The 19,703-nt window shown below is 38.2% G+C and overlaps 1 protein-coding gene across 1 annotated transcript; it reads right to left on the bottom strand.

Moving 5' to 3' along the window:
• Positions 1 to 12,317: 12,317 nt before the first annotated feature.
• On the bottom strand, positions 12,318 to 15,687 carry LOC149823386 (sugar transport protein MST4-like). Its single transcript, XM_090019948.1, has 4 exons — positions 15,549 to 15,687; positions 15,121 to 15,440; positions 13,537 to 14,163; positions 12,318 to 12,773 (listed from the first exon to the last, which is right to left on the bottom strand). Exons 1-4 carry the CDS (start codon positions 15,685 to 15,687, stop codon positions 12,318 to 12,320), a joined length of 1,542 nt encoding a protein of 513 aa, XP_089876074.1.
• Between the last annotated feature and the right edge of the window lie 4,016 nt (positions 15,688 to 19,703).

Here is a 19,703-nt window from a genome sequence, read left to right as displayed (position 1 = left end):
GAAAAACCGTCTATACACTTGAGAGCCCAAGAACCTCGAGTAGGCTATTCAGGTAAAAGATCTTTTCTCTTTGTGGTATAAGTTGCATAAAAGTTTATAAGGTACCGTTAACCATTAGATTATAATGGATTGTTCCTGTTTGTCCCGGACACACAGGTGGCGACTCTCCTTGATGACGACTGGAAGAAGGGACAAAGGTTGCAGAAGAACAAAATCGAGGTTCAAAAACCCAAATTCAAGAAGAAGTTTGGTGGGAGGCGATTCCACCCTTAGAACAAGAAGCCACAACACGAGAATGGTACCAAACCCAGGCCAGGACAGAATCAAAGGTGTCAGATGTGCAATCGCTTTCACCCCGGACAATAATGTCCCTGTGAAACAGGAGGGTGTCTCTACTGTGAAAAAATGGGACATTATATCTAGGAGTGTCGGAAGAAGCAAGCTGATGATGCACGGTGCGATACTAGAAGACAACAACCTCAACATCACCGTGCCCCACCACTACAGCCTCAGGCGGCCCCACAGCGCGTAGCAGGACGCGTGTATGCTACCACAACTAACCAACTAGAGAAGGGGGACCTTGTGCAAGGTACCGTGCTTGTTTCGGGTCAAGCTGCCCTTGTCTTATTTAACTGTGGAGCTTCTCATTCCTTCATTTCTTTATATTTTGCAAAACAACTTAGAATCCCCACATAATCATTGAATCAAGAACTAGTAGTATATAACCCTATAAGATTCAATGAAATTTGTGTGAACTACATGCCAGAAGTAGAAGTTATTTTAGGAGAACACAATTTACTTGCCAACCTAATCATACTTGATATGACCGAATACGATGTCATACTGGGTATGGATTGGCTCTTTGAACACTATGCTAGAGTCCTCTGTAGAGAAGGAAAAGTAATTTTGTCTCGACCGGATATGTCGGAAGTTGAATTTCGATTAGCAAGGCCTGGAATCAAGAAAAGGGTTATTTCGACCCTCAAGGCCCAAAAGTATCTCCGTCGGGGAGATATGGCTTTCCTAGTCAGTATGATCGGAGGAGAAATGAAGTCGACTCCAATTGGAGATCTGGAAATCGTCCACGATTTTACCGATGCATTTCCAGAAGAACTTCCTGGACTTCCTCCTCAGCGAGAAGTCGAGTTCGAGATTAAACTAACGCCAGATACAAAGCCAATATCAAAAGCACCCTATCAGATGGCACCAGTAGAGTTGAAAGAACTGAAGAAGCAGTTGCAAGAGCTGATGGAGAGTGGTTTTGTACGACCGAGCACGTCTCCATGGGGAGCACCAGTCCTATTCGTGAAAAAGAAGGACGAGTCTATGAGACTATGCATAGACTATAGAATATTGAACCAAGCAACTGTGAAGAACAAATATCCTCTACCTCGTATTGAGGATCTATTTGATCAACTGAAAAGAGCAAAAGTCTTTTCTAAGATTGATTTGAGATCAGGTTATCATCAGTTGAGAATAAAAGATGAGGATATTCCAAAATCAGCATTTCGGACCAGATATGAGCATTTTGAATTTGTGGTGATGCCATTTGGACTCACTAATGCCCCAACAACATTCATGGACCTGATGAATCGGGTATTCAAGCCATACTTAGACTCCTTCGTCATTATCTTCATTGATGACATACTGATATATTCAGAAAATACAGAGGAACACAAAGAACATTTGAAAATAGTGTTGGAAACCCTCCGTACACATCAGTTATATGTCAAGTTCTCGAAATGCGAATTTTGGCTTGAAGAAGTCATGTTCCTTGGGCATGTAATCTCGAAGGATGGAGTTTCAGTGGATCCTGCAAAGGTTGAAGCTATGATGAATTGGTCACAACCAAAGAATGTCAGCGAAATACGAAGCTTCCTAAGATTAGCTGGCTACTATAGGCGATTCATTCAAGACTTCTCCCGAATCGCTATGCCAATGACCAAGCTTCTACGAAAAGGGGTAAAGTTTGAATGGAATGAGAAGAGTGAAGAAAGCTTTCAAACTCTTAAAGCTAAACTTACCACAGCTCTAGTGTTAGCTTTACCATCTGAAAGCGGAGGATTCGTGGTGTACACAGACGCTTATGGCACTGGACTGGGGTGTGTACTAATATAGCATGGCAAGGTCATTGCCTATACATCACGACAACTGAAGATTCATGAGAAAAATTACCCCACTCACGACCTGGAGTTGGCAGCCGTGGTTTTTGCTTTGAAGGTTTGAAGACATTATTTATATGGGGAGCAATTCGAAGTCTTCACTAATCACAAGAGCTTGAAGTATCTGTTTTCTCAAAAGAAACTTAATATGCGACAAAGAAGGTGACTCGAGTTCATCAAGGACTACAAATTTACAATCTTGTACCATCCCGAGAAAGCAAATGTGGTTGCGGATGCCCTTAGTCGCAAGGCTGGGGAAAATCTTTCTAGCCTGGTAAGTCTTGGATAGAAGATGATTTCTGAGTTCACAGAATGAATGCCTTTCTCCGACGATCAAGGCATACTTAGGCTGTCTATCTTGACGATACAATCAGAACTGCGAGAGCGGATTATGATTAAGCAAAAAGAAGACTCGCAATACAGGAAGATGGAGGCATTGGCGTTGCAAGAAGACACTGTTTTCCAGGGTAAAGAGGATGAAAGCATATGGTTTAAGGATTGACTATGGGTGCCAAGCGATCTAGAGACCAAAGAAGAGTTATTGGCAGAGGCACATAAGAGCAAGTATACCATTCACCCGGGCAGTACCAAGATGTTCAAAGATCTACAATACAGATACTGGTGGAATGATATGAAGCATGATGTTGCAAGGTTACCAATTCCTGAATAAATTTTTATATGCTCAAATTAGGGTGTTCTTCCTATTGATATAAGATCGGAATTATGCTAATTTTTGCTATAATTCTAGATACGTCGCAAAGTGCTTGACGTGTCAACAAATCAAGATAGAGCATCAAAGGTCAGGAGGAAAAATGCAACTGATAGAAATTCCTCAATGGAAATGGGAGCATATCACGATGGATTTCGTGATGGGGTTACCACGAACCTGAAAGAACCATGACTCTATTTGGGTAGTGGTTGACCGACTCACTAAGTCAGCACATTTCCTACCAATGAGGAAGAATCAGTCACTTGAAAGCTTGACCGACCTGTGTATCCAGGAGATAGTACAGCTATATGGGGTGCCAATCTCGATCATATCCGACAGAGACCCTCGATTTACCTCCCAACTATGGGGGCAGTTACAAAAGGCATTGAGAACTAAGTTGAAGTTCAACACCGCCTTTCATCCACAAACTGACGGACAATCATAAAGGACCATACAGACACTGGAGGACATGCTTCATGCCTGTATGCTGGATTGAAAAGGCGAATGGGACACTCACGTGGTACTATCAAAATTAGCTTACAATAATAGCTACCATGCGAGTATTGGCATGACGCCCTTCGAAGCACTGTATGGGCGGCCTTGTAGGTCACTAGTATATTGGGATGAAGTTGGCAAAAGAAGAGTTGAGTCACCAATGATACTTAACCATTACACAGAGCAAATACAGAAGATACGAGATCGACTTAGAGCAACACAGAGTCGATAGAAAAGCTATGCGGATCAGAAACGAAGAGAGCTTAGTTTCGAAGTGGGAGATGCGGTGTTTGTCAAAGTATCGCCGACCAAGAGCATTTTCAGATTCGCAAAGAAGGGAAAGTTGAGTCCTAGATACGTCGGACCTTTCCCGATATTGAAGCGAATCGGCGAAACTGCTTATCGAGTTGAGCTACCATCTCAACTTGCCAAAATTCATAATGTATTTCATGTATCATTGTTGAGAAAATATATTCAAGATCTGTCACACGTGATTAAGTTTGAGGAAATCAGTGTACAAGAAGATGTGACTGTAGAAGAGAGACTGATCGAATCACATAATAAAAGCAACAACGATATGTTATGTTTTTTATACTATGCATAAAGTTATTTACCATGCCAATAAAAGAAACAATTTAGCATATATGTGTGTTGAAGATAGTGATACGCGTGACAGCGATTTAATTATATCTACGACGTTGTAAAGTGATTTCAATAGAAATCGCTAAATGAGTAGCGATTTGAATACGCAAATTGCCATCGCAAGTGCGCAATAATGTAAATTCTACACGCAGAGGTTTTAAAATCATACTACAAATATCTTATAAATCGATACTAGAAAACAAAAAATATCTTACAAATCGATATACATATCGTATAATATATTACAAATCAATATGACAATTCAGCATAATAGCTTACAAATCGATATTAATAAACAAAACAATATCTCACAAATCGGTAGCATGTTACTACAACCACAATTTGTGTTATATTGCATATACTAAGTGAATGAACGATACCGGATGGGATAGAGGTCCTACCTTGCATCTGTAACCAAGCATTCTTATCAACAGGTCCCAACATCTTACAAATATCTTCAATTTTCCAACCGTCAAAAAGCCAACATCCACCTGCAATAACAATACAACGCCTTAATGGCACTCACGATGACATACGTTCTTCAACAATAGCATGATGACATGAAAATGTACTCACGATGCCTTAATGGCACTTGTTGGAATGTTTGTGCTTTATTGCTTTTTTTCATTCTGCCAAACAAAAATGAAGAAGAGAAGACTGTAAAAAGAGATGGCCGACAAATCCCCCTATGATGCCCACCAATGATCGAACCAGTCGATCAAGTTATAATTATCTCCATGAGGTAGGAATGAAACCGGGAATGTTTTGTAACACAAGGCAGGAACGAGAAGGCGGCAATGTGTTGTAACACAAGCCAAAAACCAAGGCGAGAACTGAGACTCGCGGGAATGTGCAAAGCTATTTACGGGAGGACATTTCCATTAAACACATTTCTATCTTATGGGAAGACATTTTTGTCAAACACATATCGTCCTCTCTCTTAATGGACCAATCTAAAATTCAAGTGACAATGGTGACAACTAGTTGGCAACTTGTAGAAAACCATTATAACCAATAATAAGAACAAACATGGGCACGAAGGAAAGTAATGGGGGCATGAACAACGTACATTGTTAGCAAAGCCAACTCCAATTCCAAGAAAAATCCTTCCAATGATGAGCAAGGGGAGATTCATGGCAGCTGCATCGAGAACAACCCCAACCAAGAAGAAGAATGAAGCTGCTCTCATGGTAGGCCTCATTCTTCTGTCAGATTCGGTAGCAAAATTCGCACTACAAATCTAACTAAAGAGAGTAGATCGGTTGGATATTGAATAAAATTTGATACATTGGTATCTTTAGTAAGTGATTTTGTCGACTGATAGGTAGCTTTCTGGTACCACCTGTAAAGATTGTCCAATCAACATGCGACCAGATGTGCTCTGTGTGCCTTCGGGAACCAAAGGAAATTCATATCCGATCATGTTAGTATTGGTATCGAATCTGAATAGCTTGGCCAACTATTCAGGTGAATCGGCCGATTCTTGAGTGAGTCATTCTGAATCAGTTAAAAAACAGAAAAAAAAAATTATTTTGTGTTAAAACCATTAAAATAGTATTACAATAATATAAAAAAATAAATTTATATATTTTCATTTATTCAAAAATAGCCGATTCAGGTCAGTACCCTATCGATTTTTTGCCAAAATGGTACGCATCGGCCGGTTCTGGTAAACATGTTGGATTAGTACCACTCAAGGATTTCTTTCGATGAAACATTCCACTCACGACCGACTGCCATCCTTGCAGTTTTTGATCAAATGATAGTGATTTTATCCTGGGATCGCCAAGTCACCCAAAATTCTTTTGAAAGACAAGGTTTGACATCTGGCCCTTGAACCACCAGGAGGTGCTCCGTCCTCCTTAGATTAAGTGGCAAATTTGTTTACGCATAAAAAAGTATATAAAAAACATTGCACATTGCGGCGTCCCACAGTGCTTTCTATATTAAAGGCTGAAAAAAGTAATATATATATATATATATATAGAGAGAGAGAGAGAGAGAGAGAGAGAGAGAGAGAGAGAGAGAGAGAGAGAGAGAGAGAGAGAGAGAGAGCAAAGTTGAATTCCTTGTCAGACGAATCCCCAGCCCATGAACACACACAGGATCAACCACGGAAAAAAAACTCAAAAAATGTGATAGTTGCTCCTCATGGTATGATCCGAGTTACCAAAAATTTGAACTTGAAATGGATCCCAATCTAAGGGATCTGATCTAGAAGTGTTGAATCTTGATCCGAAACATGCCATAAAATCGGATTTTCTAAATAAAATAGAAAGAATTTGATTTTTTAAGATATATGAGTTTCACTAAACCAAGTGCCATTGAATAAATCGTTGTAATGTTCGACCTTCATAAATAAAAATTGAAGAAGTATTTGGCGTTGTGTACTTTGTAAATTATGATTTGCTTTCAAGAGCTTTGTCTTCCTATCGCGATTTGTACGTATGAAGGCTATGTCCTATTGCTATTTGCTTGATATCGATTGGCTTGCAATCAGTTATGATTCTTTGTTGTAACGTACCATTCTATAATTATATAATTCTTTCTATAACAAATCACGATTTATTTTTTATAGAAGAAGTGTTCTATCATGATTTATACAGCCACTGACATAAATCAAGAATGATTTGTCCTATCGCGATTTTCTTTTACGAGCTTTGTCTATATGAACGATAAGTCCTATCACGATTTACACAATAATTGATCCATAAAAGGCAGAAAAGAAAAACAATAAATAAATCGACATGATGTTTAGACTTAGTAAAGTACAAATCGAGGTAACTTCATAAATATAAATCCTTTTACAACTTAATACTGATTTAAGTTTTATACTAAAACAATATTTTAGTAACAGTTGCAAATCGATATAAGTAAATCGCGATATTACATATCGATATCGTTCACAAAGACAAATAAAGACATATCGTTATCGCGATAACTTTATAAATACAAATCGACGTGATTTACAACCATATTCATTTATAAAAAAATATGAGTATTTAGTTACAATACATCCTGACAAATGGTTTGGCTTAGATACAATACATGACGATCATCATCAAAGAAAACAAACATCATCATCAACATCACCCCCACGTCCAAATAGTGATGTGCTTCGAATGCATTTCAGGTGCGAATGAAATCTAGCTTGCTAGTGCAGAAAGCTTCGAAGCAGAGCTGATGAAGCTGCAGAATGTATGGGATCTCATCATCATCGATATGTTTCTACAGGCAGAGTTGATGGTCCCGCACGACTGTAACATATTTGTCATGAAGTATATCGAAGATTAGGGAGATATGTTTTCAACTGCGAAAGATGGTTTGCAAACGATGGAGGGTCTGGCGGTAGGAATAGATCAAATAGATGGTCATCAGCATCACTCCTTGTCTATGATGCAAAATATATGTGCTTTCTTCGGTATGGTGCAAATGATTATAGATGATTATGGTTCACTTCTATAGGTGCATCATTAGTACAGATGTTGACTTCTCCATAACTTTCCAATGATTGAGATGCATCATCTTTACTACAACTAAATGAAAAGCTCACCACTGTCATAAACAAGACATCAATTGTTATTATCCAGCGCACGCGGTTGCTATGATTTATTCAAAGTGCATATAACAACGAATATTGATTAGTTAAGCAAGTCAAAGAAACGATTAAATGAATCATAGTATAAAAGCAACAGTGATTTGTTATTTTTTTATACTATGCATAGAGTTATTTACCATGCCAATAAAAGAAACGATTTAGCGTATATGTGTATTGATGATAGTGATTCGCGTGATAGCAATTTGATTGTATCTACGACGTTGTAAAGTGATTTCAAAAGAAATCGTTAAATGAGCAGCGATTTGAATACACAAATCGCCACCGCAAGTGCGCAATAATGTGAATTCCACATGCAGACGTTTTAAAATCATGCTACAATTATCTTATAAATCAATACTAGAAAACACAAAATATCTTGCAAATCGATATACATATTGTATAATATATTACAAGTCAATATGACAATTCAGCATAATAGCTTACAAATCGATATTAATAAACAAAACAATATCTCACAAATCGGTAACATGTTACTACAACCACAATTTATGTTATATTGCATATACTGAGTGAATGGACGGTGCCGGATGGGATAGAGGCCCTCTCTTGCATCTGTAACCAAGCATTCTTATCAACAGGTCCCAGCATCTTACAAATATCTTCAATTTTCCAACCGTCGAAAAGCCAACATCCACCTCCAATAACAATACAACATCTTAATGGCACTCACGATGACATACGTTCTTCAATAACAGCATGATGACATGAAAATTTACTCACGATGCCTTAATGGCACTTGTTGGAATGTTTGTGCTTCATTGCTTTTTTTCATACTGCCAAACAAAAATGAAGAAGAGAAGACTATAAAAAGAGATGGCCGACAAATCCCCCTATGATGCCCACCAATGATCGAACCAGTCGATCAAGTTATAATTATCTCCATGAGGTAGGAATGAAACCGGGAATGTTTTGTAACACAAGGCAGGAACGAGAAGGCGGCAATGTGTTGTAACACAAGCTAAAAACCAAGGCGAGAACCTGGACTCGCGGGAATGTGCAAAGCTATTTATGGGAGGACATTTCCATCAAATGCATATCTATATTACGAGAAGACATTTTTGTCAAACGCATATCTATCTTTTTCATATGTAATTTATCTTTTTTATATGTTATTTTATTATAAAATCATCATGGGTAACATTGGCATATGAATTATCGTGGGTACCAAGATATTCCCCCATACACACCCGAACACACGAATTTGTGTTCGGGGGTGAAGACACAACACTCTCTCCTCACCACCAAAATCACCACCATTGTGGCACTATCATATCTTTCTTTTTAATTCCACCAACAATATCTCAAGTACTAAAATACTAATAGTAGAGATGCAACCAAAAAACTTGTTCACGGTGCCTTCGAAGTATCTTGTTATGTGTTCCTCTCATCATAGGTGAGTAGCTTTTATGTGCACTTTAGAGTTGACATCCGCATCAACCATGTATCTCTTCCAATACCATTGTTGTTTCCATACCTTTTCAGTCATCTCATCGATACGAAACCTTTTAGTCTCCGGCTAAAACAATAGCACAAAGAGGCCCACGACGATGATCCAAGCAGCAAAGAAGTAGAATATCCCAGCACGCATCTGTCATATCATGGAAAGGAAGGCCAGGGCTATAATGAATGTGAAGAGCATGTTGGAGCTCACTGCAAAGGTGTAACCTGCTGCTCTTGTTTTCGGGGGAAAGGACTCGTTGGGTATGAGCCAACCTAGTGGGCCTCAAGACCAAGCAAAGCAGAACACAAAGAGGCATACTAGAAAGACCACAACAATTGCTACATTGTGGTCTAGGGAGTTTGTGGACTTGATATTGATCCAAAGGATGGTCCCTATTGCACTCTGAAACGTAGAAACATGTATGGTTCAAAGCCAAAAATTGTTTTTGGCATGTGAAATTTGGCATAGAGAGTTTTTTTTTTGTTCTTTCCAAGGACATACACAATTTTGATCAATGGTAGATCTTCATTTATTGGATTGATAAAGAGAGAGATGACAGTAATGTTGAATGCCTTGTGAGACGAATCCCCACCATTGAATCGCACACATGATCAGCCACTAAAAAAAATTCTTAAAAAATGTGATATTTGCTCCTAATGGTAGAAAGGTGTAGACAACATTAATTTTCAACCTTTTGGTACTTTTTTTTTTAATTCATCTTATAAAGGTGACCTTGTTGGTCTGTTTAGTAGAAATAGGGTTTTGAATTATCTGATTGTGACATGTGAACAAGTTTTTTATAAGGCATAAAAAATCAATGGTTTAAAAGTTTATTAACGTTAAAACTCATAAAATCATAATTTTCATTAAAAAAATGGGAAATGATGTTGATGACCTTCATTTTTATTTGAAATACCATTGCTAACAAAAAGTTAAAAAATATAATGAACATAACCAATTTACTGTTTACTTGATATTTTTTTCCTTTGTCACTTAAAATTTTAGGCATTTGATTTTTTAGACAACTTGGTTCCTGATTTCTCCTGGTGACAACTGACATGGTGCCTTATTTTTTGGGGCAAAAATTACCTTGTGTTTGATTTTTTCAGGCAATAATTACATGACCAAGGCATCTAATTTGTTTGGCGATAAGATGGTAACTGTTAGAAAAAAATTAAGCAGTCATGTTTGGCATATTTTGATTAAAGAATTGGCCATGTTGGACGTATTTTTGTAGTTTCGGTCAAAATAAGGAATGGTGCCAAAAGTAATTACCATCAAGGTTATATAAAAAAAAATTCTAAAAGTCAATTCCTAGCAAATAGATTGCATTGAACACATTTTTTGGTTAGATTAGGCATATTTAAATAAATATATAGGCAAAAAAGTTGCGAGACCAGGATTTTCTGAATTAGGATTACCACCACGCACAATCTTTCTTTAACTAAAAACTTATAAAGTTAGTATGTATGTCCGTAAATGTATGGCCGACCTTCACAAATGTCTGATGTGAATGTCCTTACCTTCGCATTTTTTATTCTCATTTACAAATTTGCATTAAATGATCTTTATTAGGTCCAGGAAGAAGAAAAAAAAAACAAAAGCCACCCAATCAAAACATTTCTGAATTCTGAAACACGATGTTGAGGTGGTTGTGGTTTTGATTCCAGTATTTAGAGCCCAAGACCATGTGAATCCATCCTGAAACTATAGCAATTCTTTGAAGATCCCAAAACAAATGCAAGGGTGTTTTTGTAATGTCATAACTTCAGGCATTCCTGCATAGCCATCTATCCAAATCATTGTTTTCTATACCACGATTGGCCTTGCATCGATTTTCAAAATGATTCATGGAATCAGCCAATTCCGATTTCGAATTGAATCCATTTGAATGAGCCAGTTTTCAACCAGGGGTTCAGTGGTTTCAATAGTTGATAGATTCCGTTTAGCAAAAGGTTGTTGCGGAGTCCATGAGACATGATGTTGTTCATATTGGTCGGATATGGTTAATTTTAATTCAGTGAAACTTTTCTTTAAGCTAGATAAATTTTGTTGCAAATGGATCCTTAAAGAATGTAACTCTGTTCCAAGGCAACAAACTAAATTAGGGGTTTTGGGCATTGATAAGGCTTGAAAGGATAAACCTTCATACTGGTTTCCTTTATGAAATAAGATTTGAAATGTAATTATAATATGCAATTTGTAATGTTGTTGGAAGCATTCTAAACCTAACTTGTCAATCCAAAAAAAAAGTTTGAATGAGAACAAAAAAAAGTGGCTAATAAAATCTTTGCAATCATATTGTCATATTTGAGAGTTTGTAATAACACCCACTTGGGTCGCTCGTGCGACACCGGGCTTAGGGTGAAGGTGATGACCCCATCATCCTTGGTTCGACTCCCACCGGGCATGCAGGTGCCTTTAACTGGTGGGCTCCATAAGAGCTTGGGTGTTGCCCAGGGTTTACCACAACAGCGGGCAGACCCATTAAACGATGTTGTTCTCCACGAGAGTTCCATGTCAAAAGAATATAATGTAAAAGATTTCGTTATAAATTTAATGCCAAAACTGTACTTGATGCTTTTTTGGGAGAGGGTGTTGCGTGTGCACCCCCGAAACACGCACTGTAGCTACGGTGCGTGTTCCGGGGTTCCCACACTGAGCGTCGCGTGGCGCTTAGTGGGCTGTACGGGGGGCATTGTACACCACCGTACATCAGCCTGCAGGATGTACGGTGGTGTACAGCTCTGCTGTACACCCCACTGAGCGCCACACAATGCTCAGTGGGGACTCTAAAACATGCACTGTACGCGTGTTTTTGGGGGGAACATATAACCTGCCCGCGTTAATTATAATAAAGCTTTAATGCATTTAGTAGCAATTCAAAACATAGGCGTATTAAAAAAACAATTCAAAATGTAGGACATTTTAAATGGTGTAGAAAACTTAGGTGTCAAGTTGTAAATCGCCCATCCTTTTATCATCATCATATACATTACAATTACATCATCATCTTGTATCATCAACAATTGTCACTCCCATAGTCTCCTCCCAACACCACCGTTCTTGCTCTTGATCAACATCACCCCCGCCCCCCTCCACCACCCACCACTGTTAAACTATCATCGTGTTGATCAGCTTTATCTTTCTGTTTTGTTACAGCAACGGTATCTCTGGTGAGTAGAGACACAACAGAAAAGCTTGTTCGCGTTGCCTTCCATGCAAGTATTTTTTTATGTATTCCTCTCATCAAAGGTGAGTAGCTTTTACGTGCGCTTTAGAGTTGGCATCCTCATCATCCATGTATCTCTTCCAATACCAATGTTGTTTCCATACCTTTTCAGTCATCTCATCGATAGGGATGCCTTTAGTCTCCGGCAAAAAGAACAACACAAAGAGGCCCATGACGATGATCCAAGCAGCGAAGAAGAAGAATATCCCAGCACGCATGTGGCACATCATGGAAAGGAAGGCCTGAGCTATAATGAATGTGAAGAGCATGTTGGAGCTCACTGCAAAGGAGTAACCTGCTGCTCTTGTTTCCAGTGGGAAGGTCTCGCTGGGTATGAGCCAACCTAGTGGGCCCCATGACCAAGCAAAGCAGGACACAAAGAGGCATACTAGAAAGACCACAGCAATTGCTACATTGTGGTCTAGGGAGTTTGTAGACTTGAGATTGATCCAAAGGATGGTCCCTATTGCACCCTGCAAGGCAGAAACATGTATGGTTCAAGAACAAAAATTGAGAGTCTTTGGCATGAGAAAATTGGCATAGAGAGTTTTTTTTTTATTCTTTCCAAGGACATACACAATTTTGATCGATGGTAGATCTTCATTTATTGGATTGGTTGTGTGAGAACTCTTTTATCTAGAAAATCTTTAAAAAAAAAGAAAAGCAAAACATGACATCATCCTATGTAGCTCCAAGGTCATGAATTGAGATCAGGTGCAATGTCACATTGCACACTTTAAGTGTGCGGCTGCACCTGATGAACCACCATTTGTTGTTGGGCCCCACAGCTGACATGCTGTATCCCAAAGATGGTGGGTGATTAGGTGCGGCTGCAAACGCATTTCACCTGGTCCTCCCTCCTCCATTATAGAACAAGCAAACCCACAGGTATTTAATAATGAAGTGCATCTAAAGGGGCTTTAGAAAAAAAATTAGTATGAAACAAGAAAAAAGAAGTCTGTGAAGGGTAAGTATTTGGCACTAATGAAGGTAATGAGCTGAAAATCACAGGTACAAACTATATGTGGGCTCAATCTGACCGTGTAGATGTGTTTGAAAAAGGTTTATTTGATATCATGTTTCTCCAACATAAGAACGTTACTTTTTTAGCTGTCAAGTTTTTTGTATATTGTCCAAAAATAGGCATTGTTCATGTGTACTTTAAAAGTTTTTTTTGTATGTTGTGCACATTTGTGAAGTTTTTAATTGTTATTATTGCAGCACATGTTTACATACCTGGGAGATTAGCATCTGAACAATGGATTCTAGGAGCAAACCCCTCCTGCCAACCTTGTCAACCGAGATAACTGAGACCATCGTGCAGAGAACGTTGATGGTTCCAATAATGACAGACGACAGCAAGGATGCATCATTCTTGAAGCCGATGGTCTGGAAGAGGACAGGCGCGTAGAACATGATGGCATTGATCCCGGTGAACTGTTGGAAGACCTGCAGCAGAATCGCTATCACGAGAGGAGGCCTGTTGTTTCTGTTGGCCAGCTTCCTGAAGGGATGCTTGACGAGGTTGGCGGCCTCGCAGGCGCGGCAGATCTCTGCGAACTCGGCGTCGACGTTGACGGTGCCCCTGATCTTGGCGAGAGTGGCTTTGCCCTCATCAAAGTGGCCCCTTTGGATGAGGCTGGTGGGGGTCTCGGCGATGAAGAGGGAGCCCAAACCGAGGAGGATGGCGGGGATGCCGGCGCCACCGAGAGAGAGGCGCCAGCCCCAAGGGTGGATGGTGGTGGTGCGGTAGTTGACAAGGTTGGCGATGAGGATACCGATGGTGATCATGAGCTGGAAGAGGATGTTGAGGGCCCCACGAATCCTGGTTGGCGCAATCTCTGATAGAAAGAGTGGCACGGCCTGTTTTTGTTTTTCCAAGGCAGACATGGTTTAAGTTTTTTTTTTTTTTTTCAAGGTAAAGTAATATATATATATATATATATATATATTCAGATCAACGGTAGAAAGAATTGTCTCAAATACAGAGACGGCAGAGTAATAAAAATTGACAGAGTCAACAAATTTTGTGGTGAAAATTTAGAAAAGGAAAAAGGTTAGAAAAATATAAACAACAAACGAACCGTATGAGAAGATGATCAACAGAAGAAAACATAGAAGGAAACAGAAGGTTAAAAAGAAAACCTAAATGTAGGTATTCCATAGTGGATAGGAAAGACAATCTTATGTTGTCTTTTCCAGATTAGTAGGTGATGGAGCTAGAAAACAAGATTAGCAACTCACTTTTTAGGTCAGCTCAGCTCAGGAACTGGACTCGGCGAGCTGTGCTATAAGATAGCTTCTTTAGGTATCCAGGTATCCAACTCTACTATGTGCAGGCGAAGTTCGGCTCATCTCGTGTAGGCTCATTTTGTATATTATATAATTTATATGTTATACACATACGTACATGTATACATACACAACTTTTGTATGTTTTATACATGTATTATCAATTTTTAGAAAAGACTTGAGAAAACAAACTTTTTATTTATGAAACGAACCAACTCTTGATCAGCTCATAATGAGCTCAGGCTCAGGTCAACTCATGATGATCTCACTAGCTGAGCTTGATCAGGGGTTTATCCTTAATGAGTCAAACACAAACAGCCTAAGATTATGCTCGTGCAAGAAGAAACTAAATACGTGTGATTAAATCCTCTCTCTCTCTCTCTCTCTCTCTCTCTCTTAATGGACCAATCTAAAATTCAAGTGACAATGGTGACAACTAGTTGGCAACTTGCAGAAAACCATTATAACCAATAATAAGAAGAACAAACATGGGCACGAAGGAAAGTAATGGGGGCATGAACAACGTACATTGTTAGCAAAGCCAACTCCAATTCCAAGAAAAATCCTTCCAATGATGAGCACGGGGAGATTCATGGCAGCTGCATCGAGAACAACCCCAACCAAGAAGAAGAATGAAGCTGCTCTCATGGTGGGCCTCCTTCCATACTTCCTGCAGATGTAGGAAGCAAAGAACGTAGAGACCAAGGCGGCCACGTACAGGGAGGACGTGAAGAGTTGAAGGTATTGATTATCATATTTGCAGTAGTTGTTCTCCTTTGCTTCATGCTTCCTGGTATAGACCTTTGGGAAAAAATTGATCAAGAAATCATCCATGGATGTCACCCCACCTACAAAACCAAGAAATGGAAGGATCTCAATCCTGTCTTTTCATGATTATCCAAGCCGTTGGCGATTGAAAAACAAGAACTTATGTCAAAAAAAAAACTTGTTGGTACCTGAAATTCCGATATCATAACCAAACATGAGACCTCCAAAGGCTGACATGATTCCGCATATGAAGACATAGAAGGTAAACTTGGCCTCAAACTCAACTGACCCGCCAGATCCTGGCCCGTCTATTATTATTGCAGGCATTTCTTACTTTTACTTTTCTTGAGAGAGAGAGGTTGGAAAAAAGAAGAGAATGAGGAAGAAGACAAAGGCAGAAGTAAGAATGGCTCAATATTATATCATAATGGCGGTGGAGATTACTCTTATCATTATATAGATAATATAGGATTGGGATTACCAACTGGGACTCTATTAATAGTGTCAATGTGATGTTTTTTCTGGATGAATCTTGCCATTTGCTGTCACTTTGCCAATAATAGATTCATTAGTTTCATAAACAAGAGAGGTCAATGAAGATCCAACCCCAAGCATCAATAATTTATCCAGAACACCACCAATCTAAAAGTTTGATAGTACAGACTTTACAGTGTTTTCAATACCCACTTGTAACTATTGTTGGTTTGTCTTATCCTTTATCTGTGCTGCACTTTTTCAGTTTTTCGGTAATTTGATTTGAATGACAATGTCATTCGGTGTTAGGGACGTATATAGTTCAGACTTGGACTGGATATGGTGATTATGATATCCTACTAATTACCAAATATAGGCTAATCGGAGTCAAAGTCTGATTAATATTTGAAGGCTCATAATATATCCCAATGTTTACATGTAATAAGTGGATATGGATGTCCCTCAAAATGTAGATATCTGTCAGATTCGGTAGCAAAATTCGCACTACAAATCTAACTAAAGAGAGTAGATCGGTTGGATATTGAATAAAATTTGATACATTGGTATCTTTAGTAAGTGATTTTGTCGACTGATAGGTAGCTTTCTGGTACCACCTGTAAAGATTGTCCAATCAACATGCGACCAGATGTGCTCTGTGTGCCTTCGGGAACCAAGGGAAATTCATATCCGATCATGTTAGTATTGGTATCGAATCTGAATAGCTTGGCCAACTATTCAGGTGAATCGGCCGATACGGATTCTTGAGTGAGTCATTCTGAATCAGTTAAAAAACAGAAAAAAAAATTTAATTTGTGTTAAAACCATTAAAATAGTATTACAATAATATTAAAAAATAAATTTATATATTTTCATTTATTCAAAAATAGCCGATTCAGGTCAGTACCCTATCGATTTTTTGCCAAAACGGTATGCATCGGCCGGTTCTGGTAAACATGTTGGATTAGTACCACTCAAGGATTTCTTTCGATGAAACATTCCACTCACGACCGACTGCCATCCTTGCGGTTTTGGATCAAATGATAGTGATTTTATCCTGGGATCGCCAAGTCTCCCAAAATTCTTTTGAAAGACAGGGTTTGACATCTGGCCCTTGAACCACCAGGAGGTGCTCCGTCCTCCTTAGATTAAGTGGCAAATTTGTTTACGCATAAAAAAGTATATAAAAAACATTGCACATTGCGGCGTCCCACAGTGCTTTCAATATTAAAGGCTGAAAAAAAGTAATTTATATATATATATATATATATATAGAGAGAGAGATGAGAGCAAAGTTGAATGCCTTGTCAGACGAATCCCCAGCCCATGAACACACACAGGATCAACCACGAAAAAAACACTCAAAAAATGTGATAGTTGCTCCTCATGGTATGATTCGAGTGACCAAAAATTTGAACTTCAAATGGATCCCAATCTAAGGGATCTTATCTAGAAGTGTTGAATCTTGACCCGAAACATGCCATAAAATCGGATTTTCTAAATAAAATAGAAAGAATTTGATTTTTTAAGATATATGAGTTTCACTAAACCAAGTGCCATTGAATAAATCGTTGTAATGTTCGGCCTTCATAAATAAAAACTGAAGAAGTATTTAGCGTTGTGTACTTTGTAAATTATGATTTGCTTTCAAGAGCTTTGTCTTCCTATCGCGATTTGTACGTATGAAGGCCATGTCCTATTGCTATTTGCTTGGTATCGATTGGCTTGGAATCAGTTATAATTCTTTGTTGTAACGTAACATTCTATAATTATATAATTCTTTCTATAACAAATCGCGATTTAGTTTTTATAGAAGAAGAGTTCTATCATGATTTATACAGCCACGGACATAAAGCAAGAATAATTTGTCCTATCGCGATTTTCTTTTACGAGCTTTGTCTATATGAACGATAAGTTCTATCACGATTTACACAATAATTGATTCATAAAAGGCAGAAAAGAAAAACAATAAATAAATTGACATGATGTTTAGACTTAGTAAAGTACAAATCGAGGTAACTTCATAAATATAAATCCTTTTACAACTTAATACTGATTTAAGTTTTATACTAAAACAAAATTTTAGTAACAGTTGCAAATCGATATAAGTAAATCGCGATATTACATATCGATATCGTTCACAAAGACAAATAAAGACATATCGTTATCGCGATAACTTTATAAATACAAATCGACGTGATTTACAACCATATTCATTTATAAAAAATATGGGTATTTAGTTACAATACATCCTGACAAATGGTTTGGCTTAGATACAATACATGACGATCATCATCAAAGAAAACAAACATCATCATCAACATCACCCCCACGTCCAAATAGTGATGTGCTTTGAATGCATTTCAGGTGCGCATGAAATCTAGCTTGCTAGTGCAGAAAGCTTCGAAGCAGAGCTGATGAAGCTGCAGAATGTATGGGATCTCATCATCATCGATATGTTTCTACAGGCAGAGTTGATGGACCCGCACGACTGTAACATATTTGTCATGAAGTATATCGAAGATTAGGGAGATATTTTTTCAACTGCGAAAGATGGTTTGCAAACGATGGAGGGTCAGGCGGTAGGAATAGATCAAATAGATGGTCATCAGCATCACTCCTTGTCTATGATGCAAAATATATGTGCTTGCTTCGGTATGGTGCAAATGATTATAGATGATTATGGTTCACTTCTATAGGTGCATCATTAGTACAGATGTTGACTTCTCCATAACTTTCCAATGATTGAGATGCATCATCTTTACTACAACTAAATGAAAAGCTCACCACTGTCATAAACAAGACATCAATTGTTATTATCCAGTGCACGTGGTTACTATGATTTATTCAAAGTGCATATAACAACGAATATTGATTAGTTAAGCAAGTCAAAGAAACGATTAAATGAATCATAGTATAAAAGCAACAACGATTTGTTATTTTTTTATACTATGCATAGAGTTATTTACCATGCCAATAAAAGAAACGATTTAGCGTATATGTGTATTGATGATAGTGATTCGCGTGATAGCAATTTAATTGTATCTACGACGTTGTAAAGTGATTTCAAAAGAAATCGCTAAATGAGCAGCGATTTGAATACACAAATCGCCACCGCAAGTGCGCAATAATGTGAATTCCACATGCAGACGTTTTAAAATCATGCTACAATTATATTATAAATCAATACTAGAAAACACAAAATATCTTGCAAATCGATATACATATTGTATAATATATTACAAGTCAATATGACAATTCAGCATAATAGCTCACAAATCGATATTAAAAAACAAAACAATATCTTACAAATCGATAACATTGTAACTACAACCACGATTTATGTTATATTGCATATACTGAGTGAATGGACGATGCCGGATGGGATAGAGGCCCTCTCTTGCATCTGTAACCAAGCATTCTTATCAACAGGTCCCAACATCTTACAAATATCTTCAATTTTCCAACCGTCGAAAAGCCAACATCCACCTCCAATAACAATACAACGTCTTAATGGCACTCACGATGACATACGTTCTTCAATAACAGCATGATGACATGAAAATTTACTCACGATGCCTTAATGGCACTTGTTGGAATGTTTGTGGTTCATTGCTTTTTTTCATACTGTCAAACAAAAATGAAGAAGAGAAGACTGTAAAAAGAGATGGCCGACAAATCCCCCTATGATGCCCACCAATGATCGAACCAGTCGATCAAGTTATAATTATCTCCATGAGGTAGGAATGAAACCAGGAATGTTTTGTAACACAAGGCAGGAACGAGAAGGCGGCAATGTGTTGTAACACAAGCTAAAAACCAAGGCGAGAACCTGGACTCGCGGGAATGTGCAAAGCTATTTATGGGAGGAC

The sequence above is a fragment of the Nuphar pumila genome, chromosome 10 (assembly GCF_984573655.1).
Source record: "Nuphar pumila chromosome 10, dmNupPumi1.hap1.1, whole genome shotgun sequence".
Classification (NCBI taxonomy): Eukaryota; Viridiplantae; Streptophyta; class Magnoliopsida; order Nymphaeales; family Nymphaeaceae; genus Nuphar; species Nuphar pumila.
The sequence above is the reverse complement of the archived record's forward strand: the minus strand, read 5'-3'. Positions and strand labels throughout refer to the sequence as shown.